The sequence below is a fragment of the Rissa tridactyla genome, chromosome 4 (genome assembly GCF_028500815.1).
Source record: "Rissa tridactyla isolate bRisTri1 chromosome 4, bRisTri1.patW.cur.20221130, whole genome shotgun sequence".
NCBI lineage: Eukaryota > Metazoa > Chordata > Aves > Charadriiformes > Laridae > Rissa > Rissa tridactyla.
Genome location: NC_071469.1, coordinates 47,201,162 through 47,213,523, shown reverse-complemented (window position 1 = coordinate 47,213,523; position 12,362 = coordinate 47,201,162). Strand labels below are relative to the sequence as shown.

Sequence of the window (12,362 nt, the reverse complement as noted above, 5' to 3'; positions counted from 1 at the left end):
CTCTACTGTTCAGAGAATTAGGAGTGACAAGACACAGTCCTATGAACTTGGAAAATTCACATTTAATGCCTTACTCTGTTAAGAGCATCTAGTTAGCTTGAGGCTTAGTGAAGGTTTATTCTCTATTATACAATTTCTAGTCTCTTTTCTAGTGTCATTTTAAAGGAATGCACTGCCAAAGTTTCAGTAACTTCCCTTGGGCTTTTGTGAGATATATTCTGAGATCTTGCCTACTCAGATTTCATTAACGTTCAGCCAGAGCTCTTCTATTTCTCCTCATTACAGCTCTACGTAACATTCTTGATAACTGTTTTTATTTCTCTTTCCCCACTCTTTCACACTGTCATCCCAAATTTCTTCCAATGTATCAATACAGTTTTAGAATATGTATTTTGGCACAAAAAGAGTATTTAAACACAACTGCTAATGCTTTGGAATTAAAGATGTAATGCTGACTGCATTCTGCTTAAAGTTTTATAAAATAATGTTGGCAGAATGGGTACATAGTGGTGCCAAGAGCAAACAAGAAAGACATGATAAATTGGAGCAAATATGTCTTAATACCATCAGCGGCTTCTGCTCAAGAGGATGGCTGCAGTTCTGCAACAGCAAAATAAGTAAATGGCAGCTACAACAAAGTAATCCCAAGGGACTCGGATAAAGGGGAGCAGTGCACCCTACACACCAAAATACCTTTCTAAAATTGGTTAGTGACTCTAGATTCTAGCACATTGCTCTTACAGCATAGTACCAAGAATCTTCCACCCATTTTTTGGTACTGTAGAAAGGCATACAAATACATACATGCACTATTGCCAAAGAGTTATTTCATACAGAAAATGTATGTCTGAAAAAAAGCAACTGAGTTTATCACACAGATTAATATCCGTCAGAGTTGGAGGACAGGTAATAAACTTTTTACTTCTTGGGCAGCTTGCTCAACTGAAAAGGAATACACAAATTTCATTTAATTCTGGCCAAGAAGGGAAAGGGCTTGTAACAAACACAGGTACTTCTGCACCGAAGGCATCTACCCTGATTCTTGATTCTGACACTCTTTCATCAGAACTATGTCTTTTCAATTCTGTCAACAGTACTTCTTGCTCTCCAGATTTTACATTCTCTTGGCAGGAGAGAAATACAGGTGACTGAGGCACTCTTTCTATACTACTAGTAATGCTTTATGTACTGTAGAATGGATGTGGAAAAGCCAACACTGCTTTCAGAGATATAATAAATCAATCAGTGATCTTTTGAGGTTTCCGTTCATCAGCTAACTTCCTTGGCAAACGTCTACTTGATGAAGGAGTAATGCTTGTAGCTTCAGCCCTTATGTTTTTTGGAGTAAGGCAAGAATGCAGGTAACCAAAAGCTCTGCTGCTATGATGAGTCACCTGTCAGTTCCAAACAGGAGTCGTCACTTCTATTACTGCCATCACCTGTCCTTATTGCCAAAACAATTGCTGTGTTAACTCTAGAGATCAACCAAGTGTGGACTCTTACTATGGGAATAGAGTACATTTCAATTACTTACAGAAAGGTCTTCGATAACGAAAATATCTCCAATCTCTGAAAAAAATATGGTACCCTCAACATTTTCGCCCTCTACATGAATCAATAAACAGCACCTTCCACTATGCCTTCTACTGACCAAAGCAAACCTCAGTTCTATATTTCTGTAGGGTTTTTAACTGGAATTATTTATTGTTCTCATTATTTATTATTTGAAAATGTAAATGTAAATTTCTTTTCTAAAGATCATTCACATTTCATCTCTTCTTCCCATTTTATAAAAGTCAGTAATATGAAAAAATCCTCAGATGAGCTTGTGCTGAGGGTCGCCAAGTATTTCCGCAGAATAGAAATCCCCACTCTAACACAGTGTCCTACAGAGGAAAATAATTTGCTACAGATGCATCACTAGGATTGACTTTTCCCATCCTCTGTTCAAATTACCAGCTAGAGATGTACCAGTTAGTACTGAGAAAGGAATATTCCACAATTCTACAAAGGAATTTTGCATAGGTATTCTTGCAGATTGCATTATCCTATCAAACCACAAAGACCAGGAATATAAAAATCCATTTAGCAAATTTATCCATCTCTACCTTTTGTAAGATTATCCTTTACAAAGCCTTACAAGTGTTGAGGCTTTCAGTACACTACTCTTCTTTATTCCACCATGGGTAGATGTAATAATTTATTTAAAAGGGATTATTTAATACATCATTGAGTTGTTACCACATTAATCTCATAGCAGGTTAAGGCTTAAACTGTTTTTCTGTTCTTAATAAAGTCATACTCTGAAATTGTTCCCCCCAATCATATCTATATCTACGTACATAAACAAATATATAAGAATACACACATACAGACACATTCCTGAAGTCTAACTCTTCCAACAGATTACCGAATTAACAAATGACCTGCCATCCCATTGTTTTCAGTTTTGAAGAAAGGTTCCCAGATAATTGCTTTTAGGTAACTAGGAGCAATAAGGCTACAAAAATCTATCTGTTCAGTGAGGCCTCCCCAAAAGTGTACTTTTTCCTTTCATTGCACCTAAGACTGTGTTTTTCTTCCATTTATCAATCTCTTCCTGTAGGATTAAAACTAATTACCATCACCAAGATGTCCACAGTTTTTGACAAAGCATTGCGTAAGCATTCCTTTAAAAGAAAAAAACAACTGTTGTGTAAATATATATCTGTAGGTAAGCTCACAGGAAAAATACTTGTAAAATTAGGCGGATACTGTGGAGGGTTATAGCAGTAGGTAGACCTGAAAATAATTAACACATTATTAAACATCACAACATCTGTCTACTATTAGATTATAATATACTTACTCAGGGCTCATAGAGCTTTGCCCACTGATACTGTTGCAGTTTTCATATCCATGCAGGTATTCATCTCTAGTATCCAAAATTCTTATCTTCAAGTCAGAATAGATTAATTGATTTCTGTATAATGAAGTTACACATCTATAAATATATCTAGCTTTTTTCTTTTACTTTTCCACATCTTCATAAGCAATGCTGTTCTTTTGACAACACATTGCCATTCCCTACTTCAGAATCAGGGAAGAAGAAAGTGGGCTTTAGCTGAAATTGGTAGCTGTTGAGAAACACACAAGATGGCAGCTTTTTCTCTGAAGTGTTAGTATAAGAGAGGAAGGAAGAAGACAATAAATGGAACGAGCGCAACGCTTTCTATATTCCTTATTGAACTTCTAGCTGGCTCCAGTGTTTACGAATTTGAAGGAGGACAAAAAGGGTTAAAGCTAATTACAAGGCAGTCTTTGATTCCAAAGTGTGCCAGTGAAAGGAGAATTAGCACATTATGCTTTCACATAGAAAGACGCTCTTCCCCTAATAACAGTCAAAGGCTGGTTTATTACTGGTTTGCATATCCTTCTTTAAGGAATTAAATTACAAGCAATCTATAATTACATTCCTTTGTGCTTTGCTCATCTCAAACCTACATCTGTCAGATTGCTACTATTTTCTTCATTTTTCCAGCTTAGCTACAAAAAGAGGAGACAGTTTCCACACAGCTATCTAGAATGATCCTGAAGTATCCTTCACTAAATCACAAGACCATCTACCCAGGCCTAATGGTCACCTCCCCAATGTGCCCGGTAACTGCAAGCAACAATCTAACGTATCAAAAAGGAGAACTAGCACCTTCAAGTTAAAACATACAGGAATATTACTTAAAAAATCTAATTTAAACGTTACAGCATTTGACTAAACAGCAGCAGTATAAATATGAATGATCCTTAAAAGAAGGAAAAATGAAAATTATCATTTTATAATATATACTTCCAAGTATCTTAAAATGGACATCGATTTCTGTACCTCTTTGAGAGAAAAGTTATTACAGAGAAACTTCACTAGCAGGCAAGCTGACAAGCACCGAGGCAACAGGAAGAAGAGTCAGGTATAGTCCCAAATGGCTGGCCTTCTTTAATATACCCAGTTGCCTTTATTGTTTATATTACTCTCAGGATGCCTAAATGTCTGAGTTGTACTGAGGTAACAAAGTAATAAAACGGTAGTAAAATAGTTAATCATCACACCCATCCAAACAACACAAATTTCTTATTCCATTTTAAGGAAGAGTTTGCCTGGTTCCTCTGTTACTAATTCTACTGTGTTGTCTATTTCTCAGTAGGTTTCAGGCCTCCCAGAAAAGTTTTAAGAGGGTATTTGAAAATTTCCCAACTTTCCTGTTTACAGTTTCAACTTCACATAAATGAAGTGTACTGCTATGGAACAATTATAGATTGCTATCAAATTCTATTTTTTCCCCTGCACGGGAGGAAATGACAAAGCTCTTGGATCTTGAACCAGAAGCTATGGGTTTTTTTCACCTCTCCTCTGCAGACAAGCCTGGTCCTCCTCAGAATATAAAGCTGGTAGATGTTTGGGGATTTAATGCAGCCCTGGAGTGGACACCTCCACAGGATGATGGCAACGCACAGATCTTGGGCTACACAGTCCAGAAAGCTGACAAAAAGACAATGGTAAGAAATTGCACCAAGTCAGTGACTTTATATGGAGTTTAAACTACTACCTGCTCTGGGAACACAGAGACTTGAGGAAAACAGTTAAATTCATAACCCTCAGTTGTGTGTCCAAGGTGTCCTATGGCATATCAGAGGCAATTAGAGATTGAAGAATAGAGTCTAAAAAGAACCAAAAGGCTAAGTATAGTGCTGTAGAAAATGCCCGGTACAAAATGTAAAAAGAGAGACCTAGACTGTCCCATCTCTTGTGGTGACTGGACAGACAGCTTTAATCAGCAGGTGGAATTATATTTTTTATTTGAAATTATATTTTTCACAAATGCAGGGGAAAACTGAAGGGGAGGAAGGAAGATTTAGACTTGAACTCAGGTGCTGGGCATACTAGGGTATATACTGGGAGAGGTATGTGTGCTAGTCAAACTGGAAGATGTCTCTCTCATGGAAGTCCCCATCAAGTAGTCATGTTTTGAGGACACTTCCTATATCAGGTTCCCCAGGTATGAGTAGGGCTAAAATGTGAAGAGTATATTTTTTTTCTCAAAATGCAAGTATTCATACAACTATCATGCCAGCTAGAAAACAAAAGTAAGAAAACAGATCAGCTGATCTTCACAGAAAGCAACATAATATTCATTTTGCAGGCTAGTGTTAAATACCTGTCTACTTGTCTTTTCCTTGTAGCAAGAAGGATCTCTCTATACAAAAAATAGCACCATGTCTGACCTCTCATAGCATCTTTCTAAACAGTATAGTCTTGTTACAGGAATGGTATACTGTTTTTGATCACTATCGTCGCACAAACTGTGTAGTGTCAGACCTGATTATGGGAAATGAGTATTTTTTTCGAATCTTCAGTGAAAATTTGTGTGGATTGAGTGAAACTGCTGCAACCACCAAAAATCCTGCCTATATCCAAAAAACAGGTAACATATTCTTCAAAACAAAGATCACAAAAGCTACTAAGTACCAGAAGTAATACATTGGTAAATGGAAAAATGCAGTATTACTTAGATGCACCACTACAGATATTTTCATTACTTACTAACTAGCACTTATAAAGTATTTTAGCATCAGGAGCCCTTATCTAGGCAGATCTCCTGCACTAACACGAACATCTGTTCAAAAATATTTAATCACACAGTCTTCTTAAACTATATTATTTTCTTAAAATAATACAACTGGAGGGTTCTATTTATGCTCTGGGGTTAAAAGTTTAAGATATCTGTGGTGAAGACTTCCCCTGCAGACATATGGCTTCCATATTTTTAACAGAAGCCAAAAACCCATGATTGCCAGGACCTTTAACTAAAGTATTAAACTTGAGATGTACTTTAGAGTGAAATGAATTTAAAGATTTGTTATATCATAAATGCCATAGCTTTGAAGCTTCTCTAAGTCATACAGGAAAATTAAATGACAAATAGATTGTACACAAGTCAACAAAATTGAAAACACAGTTCTTACTATTTTGTTTCTTTGAATTGCAGGCACCACTTATAAGCCACCTAGTTACAAAGAACATGACTTCTCCGAACCTCCTAAGTTCACTCACCCTTTAGTAAACCGTTCTGTGATTGCAGGATACAACACCACACTTAGCTGTGCTGTAAGAGGAATCCCCAAGGTACAGATTACATCAATTGTCATTGATACTGTTGCAACACAACAAGATGATGCTTTAGAATTCATGCCAGTTCAGCGTGACTGGAGTGTAACATCACCATATTAAGTAAAGGTCACCCAGTTATCTCCCACCTCACTCATAACTGATGCTTAACCAGAATGCATGATGCAAGCATTGCTGTGGTTGTGCACAGCAGCAGTGGGTAGATACAGTAAAGGAGAAAGAGGACAGGACAGCCATGGCTTATGTTAACCACGAAATTGCCATTATGCAATATAATTGCTTATCTTAACCATGAAATAGCCATTGAAAATGCACCATGTGTACATAAAATCTACCCACTGAAGAAAGTAAACAACAATAACAGTATCTTCTCAAAATGTATATTTTGTTCTCTCCAGTCTTTCAAGAAAACAGCAGCTAACATAATATACTGTTCCATTAATCTAAATGATACATAGGAACACCAGTTCTTCTGTTATGTCAATACATCCACATAACTCTTTGAGAGTCTGAGTTACTTTGCAAAATTAACTAGAATAAGACCTGCTGTCATGTGTGAAGTTTTGGGGCTTTTTTTTTTTTTTTAATCTCACAGGAATATTTTCTCAGTCTAAATATATTTGTTGAAGTCTCTTCAAAGAGTACAAAAAGATGTACTTTTTTTGTCAGGGTCAGGAACAAGCAGTAAAAACTGTATCAGCTAGGAGCTAAATTTAGGTTTCTCAAAAAAGGGAAATAGGCTTTTTGTCTACAGTGAAGGAATTTACCATATTATGACATAATCTCGTCATAAATTTAAATTAGTACAATCACAAAAATTGCAGTATGCTTTTCCCTTCCCCTTCTTGCTGCTTATTTTCAGCTCCTCTCCCTTCCTCATGTCTGTGCAAGGATCTGATAGCTACACAGCAAAACACGCAAGATAATTGCTCAAAGTTCAAATTAACTCGAAAAAAAAAGTGAAAAAAAGAGATAATCTTAATGCAATCATTTGCTACAGTTCATTGGATGAAGGCGCCCCAGAAAAAACTCAAATATGAAATGGAAGCTTACCCACATAAATAGCTGCAAAATAACAAGAGCATTATAAAATAAATTCCATCAACAGTAGGCAAAACCCATCCTCCAGTAGCTGCTGCAGCTTAGGTTCATCATGAAACGACAGTGTTAGTAATGATGTTCCCTCTTAGTTAACTGACATTTTTGTGCATCTGTATCCACTTCATTCTGTTTCCACAGTTTTAAGAAGATTCTAAGATAAACTTTGTATTTTACAGTTGTTAAATACAGTAGTCGCAGGCTTTTGAATATGAGCATGCTAGCTCTTTCTTCCACACTAGCCTGAAGGATACAAACAGTCCTTATCCTTCAGTACGCCTCATAATCTTAAAGCAGCTTTTCCAGATACATTTTTGTACTTGCATTGCCCAAATTAACCTTAACAAACACTTTCTGTACCGACTGCAGAACTCTGCAACAGGTCTTTTTCACGGAGAGTTGCTTACATTGATAGAGCTTTCCAATTCTGAATAACTATAGGCTATCAAGTATACGTCAGATATGATCTGTATGGCAAGAAAAAGTTACCACTTCAAGCAGAGCCAATATTCATGCCCTGGTAGCAGTATTGAAATAAAAGACATATACCCAGAAAGATAAAACAGCTATAGAAAAAGCAGCAAAAAAATTCTAAGGCAGGAAAAAATCCAGCTGACGTCTTTAAAGAAAATTAAGCATGGCAACTTGGATGCACCAAATTGTGTATCACACATCAAAGACACAAGTGATCCAGTAGATTTGAACAGAGTCTACAAAACAGTACGGTAGTCTTATTTTTTTAATGGATGAAGAAACAGAAGATGTTAATTCTGGAAGTAAAACAGATGAATACAGAACTTCGTTTTCTACTCTTTAAAGCCTATTTCTTCATTATATGTACTAACAAGCCTGAAATAAACACAAGCAGTTTGCTTTATATCAGACTTCATTTTCAAAATCTCATCTATAAAAATTAAAGGCACATTTTCAGGTACTGGGAAAAAAAACCACAGTGGCTTGAATTGGTAGAGCGCCAACCCCTTTATTGCTCAGCTGAAGCTAACAGGAACTTTTTGAGATTCCTGAAGCTGTTAAAGATATGCTAAATGGTTTAGAAAATCCTTTCCCAGCCTAAACCTTGGCATCCCAAGTTGACGACCCAACATCCACGGACCTTTATGACACTTCTGCTGTAATAATCTGTGCAGTTTAATTCCCCTCCTGTATGATACTTGAATCATTTGAATATATTTTCATAAGCACAATTAACTCCTGAAGAAAGGAGTTTGTAGCTGGTTTGTAGGGTGTTTTTTTTAAATTGCAATAAAAGAGGGTACAGACCTACATTCTCTACGTGCTATTTGAGAGTAAATACTGAACATATGAATTATTAGTTTCACGAGTTTGCACTGAATGAGGAGAGGTTCCTTGAAAAATTATTAACACTGCTGTGTAATATAGAGGCCTTGTAATGCATAACTCTTTGATAGCTAAATTAAAGCTGTAAGATCAGCCGTAAGTCTTCGATTTTCTACCTTCTATTTTAAAATTCTTCTCTTGTTTCTTCAGCCAAAGATATTCTGGTACAAAAACAAAATGGATCTCTCTGGGGATGCCAAATACCGCATGTTCAGTAAACAGGGTGTGTTGACCCTGGAGATCCGGAAACCCACTCCATTTGACAGTGGCTGTTATACCTGTAAAGCTGTTAACGAGTGTGGTGAAGCTGAAATAGAGTGCAGACTGGACGTCAGAGGTAATCAGATGAATTGTATGGATAACACTAATACTCCAATGAAGAATAATGGATGAGCAACAGATAGATTTAAAAAAAAAAAAAAATCATAGTTCCCTTTTATCTAACTGTGACTTGTTTGGTGGTATACAAAAAGGTTGTTAATTACACTCACTAGAAAGGTTGTGTTTTTCATTCTAAACTGTTATGACAGAATTACGTTATTTACTATGTAATATAGGTCTGAAGGTAGACAGTTATTATACTTCTCACTTAATATTTCTAGAGAAGATACTTAACACTGGAATGGAGGTCTACCTACAAACACTGCATTGTGTATAATTTTATTATCCTTTGTGCCATACTCTCTAATTAAAAGTTTTAAATTAAGGTATTAGCCCTTAGACATATGTAAAACATAGTGCATGCTAAATCACACACCTTTTTCAAACATTGATAGTTTATTTTGTTTGTCAAAAGGGCCAGGAAAAAGAGAGTCACATGTTTATAGCACAGTAAGAAATGTTGACTAAATATTTTTGGTAAAGCCACTACTAATGTATCTATTTGTCAATATGAACCTATATAGCATCACTTTAAATGCTCATCAAAACCAAAAAAAGCTGTGAAAGTGATCTGTGTAACAGCCACTGATGGAGATCCATCTTCAGCACGGCAAGCCTGAAGGTATTTCTACACAGCACAGAGTTCAATATTTTACTCAGTGCTAAGTCAGGAATGTGTACACAGTATACCTTGCAGTGTTGGGCACCAATACCCTCACTGGGGTCTTGGCAGCAAGCAATTTAGCTGCATTAGTATGATGATGAACTCAGACTAAGAACTCTGAAACGTCTAGCTAATCTATGCAGCAGCTTATTAAGACACACTACTTTCAGTTCAATGGCTAGCTCAAGTATTTCTGTTCAGTGCAATACTGTACAGTGTAGACGTGGATCAAAGCTTATTATTAATCACCTTCTGAAACTTGCTTTAGGAACATTAAATCTCCTTGGAAGCATCAGATAAAAGCAATTACTATAAAGTTCCATATTTCACCTTCAGCACCCAGTCTCAATTTAAAATGAGCATCCTTCAATGTCTAATAATATCTTAAATTATTTTTTTTTTCATTCTCCAGCACCTCAGTAAAACCCTGAGCCTCAACTCATCTGCAAGTCAAGGTACGAATCAAAATAATTCAGCTGGATAAAGGAGCAATGGCTTTTTGGTTAAATATAAGGTTAACCAGTCATTACATGTTCATAAAATTTTTTAGATTGGAAGGGAACTTTAAGATCATCTAGTTCCAACCCCCTGCCACAGACAGGGACACCTCCCACTACACCAGGTGTTAGAGACTTTATGGAATTTTTGTAATGTTGGCAGGACGTACATGTGCTTGTTTTGATTTCTGTTTGTTTTTTCAAAAATTATACTAAGATCACATTCCTGCAAGGTAATTTATTTGGTTTATTTTAAAGTCAGGATTTCATGGGTCTCAACCTTTAATATGCTATGCCAGTGTAAAAATGTGCAAGAATAACATAATACTTTGTTGATTTTTTTCTTAACTCACTACAAGCACTCCCTCTAGGACACTTATTTATTAATACAGAGCTAACTAGCGTGAATACGTGTGCATTACTTCAACCAAGCCAGCACAGTTAAAATTACAATACATATAGAATTATAATGTACATTTTAGACTTTTAAAAAATGATATAGCTATAATAAACAATCAGGTAATGTATTTGACAACAAATCCTTCTCCCCATTCTCTGTTGCAGCATTGGAATGGAACTTGAAAAGAAGAAAATTGAAGAAACAAATGAGGGAAAAATTCAGTTACATTTAGGAGTCCTGCTCATCTTAAATGTCATTTAATATATGTGTACTAGGAGGCAGCAGTGTCTTGTAGTGTCCTGCTTACTCAACATATTTTCAGACAATATTTCCTGTTTTCATAGATACATCTGTTTTCATTACATTGCCCCCATCGCCATGTGAAGAAATTCAGGGAAGTCAAGATAAAACTTGTCCCCCATTACATAAATAAGATATGGCTGAAAAAAAAAATAATGAGTTTTGCGGTTACATGCAAACCCAGTCCATTCCTAATGCCTGACACAAATTCCCCACTTCTACAGTTCTCTCCATTTTTCTCTTCTCAGAATTCTGATATTCTTCATAAGAAACAAGTACCTCAGAATAATGAAACACTAAAAATTATTTCTAATATTTAATCACCTTTCATTATACTAATCTCTGCACAATAGAAAGTAACTCACTCCTACTGCTTTTACTGTCAGTGCTTGAAATATTCACCTCAGTACTCTTGAACAGATCTTTGCAGAAACACATCTGAAACACACCATTTTGGAATACCTGGCTAAAGCTACTGTTCTGCTTTATATAGAAAATAGTTTATTTGATAATTACTCACTACTGGTTTTCTAGCTTTTTAAAAGACACCAGCATAGACTTCCAGTTATTAGATGTTTCTGCAACCAATCATAGACATCATACTAAGCTACAGAGACAATCCTGTACCTTAGATGAAACGCTGAAAGATGCAGCCAGGAAGATTATTCGCACATAAATAGAAATTTTCAAAACAAAAAGCTTGTTATGAATGCAATAACTTACAGTCATCAAATATTACTGAAGGCTTTTGAAAGTCTATGAATGGTATGTATATATTTTTGCAGATAATTTTGTCTATCAAATGACACAACAGCATTTCTAGCTTCTCACCTAGTAGTTTGAATAGTATTTGGGGTGGGGTTTTTTTGGACCTGCAGTAGTTGTTAGTAGTTTCTGGCTGGAAAGTACTTTTTCACAATCACAGTACAAGAGATGGTGGGAAGATGAAATTAATCCAGGAAGCATCACCTTTTGGAAGAGTCAACACAAACAACCTGAAGTAACTCTACTCCCCTGTCTCAAGGGGAGTTGCGAGTTGAGACTGGAAAGCATGTCTGACACAGCATGTTAGTTGTACTAAACAAGCAAATATAGCTTCATAATAAAACCACTGATGATAATGAGATGTGTATTTTAATTACTTTATTATGGTATCAGAACAAAGAAGGGTACTCCTCTAAAACCAAAGTCAATGTATCCAAGGTTAACATTTGTCTGTTGCACATTGTTATTATTCAACAAATAAATAAAAAACAATGGAAAATGTGCAAACAAGTTCACATTGTTTTGTACTTTCATTTTCTGAGCAGCACTATTGTTTAAAAAATAAGACACATACAAGTCAGGAACGTCCTGTATTATAAAGAGCCTTTGACCAGAATGCAGTGGACTGAGAGGATCATCTCAGCATCTGTGTCTATTGAAAAGCAGCAACTGAATTGCAAAAGCTTAGATTACAAAGGGCAGTTTACCCTATGGAGAGTTAGGTGCTATACCAAATACATT

The 12,362-nt window shown here is 36.0% G+C and overlaps 1 protein-coding gene across 1 annotated transcript in view; it reads left to right on the top strand.

Moving 5' to 3' along the window:
- Positions 1–12,095, top strand: part of MYBPC3 (myosin binding protein C3) — a 66,273-nt gene extending 54,178 nt beyond the window's left edge. Inside the window, exons 29-34 of the mRNA XM_054200455.1 lie at positions 4,388–4,527; positions 5,294–5,453; positions 6,018–6,154; positions 8,765–8,951; positions 10,072–10,114; positions 10,721–12,095. Of these exons, the coding sequence (XP_054056430.1) occupies positions 4,388–4,527; positions 5,294–5,453; positions 6,018–6,154; positions 8,765–8,951; positions 10,072–10,082 (635 nt within the window). The 3' untranslated portion in view covers positions 10,083–10,114; positions 10,721–12,095. The remainder of the gene's footprint in view (positions 1–4,387; positions 4,528–5,293; positions 5,454–6,017; positions 6,155–8,764; positions 8,952–10,071; positions 10,115–10,720) is intronic.
- The last annotated feature ends 267 nt before the right edge of the window (positions 12,096–12,362 follow it).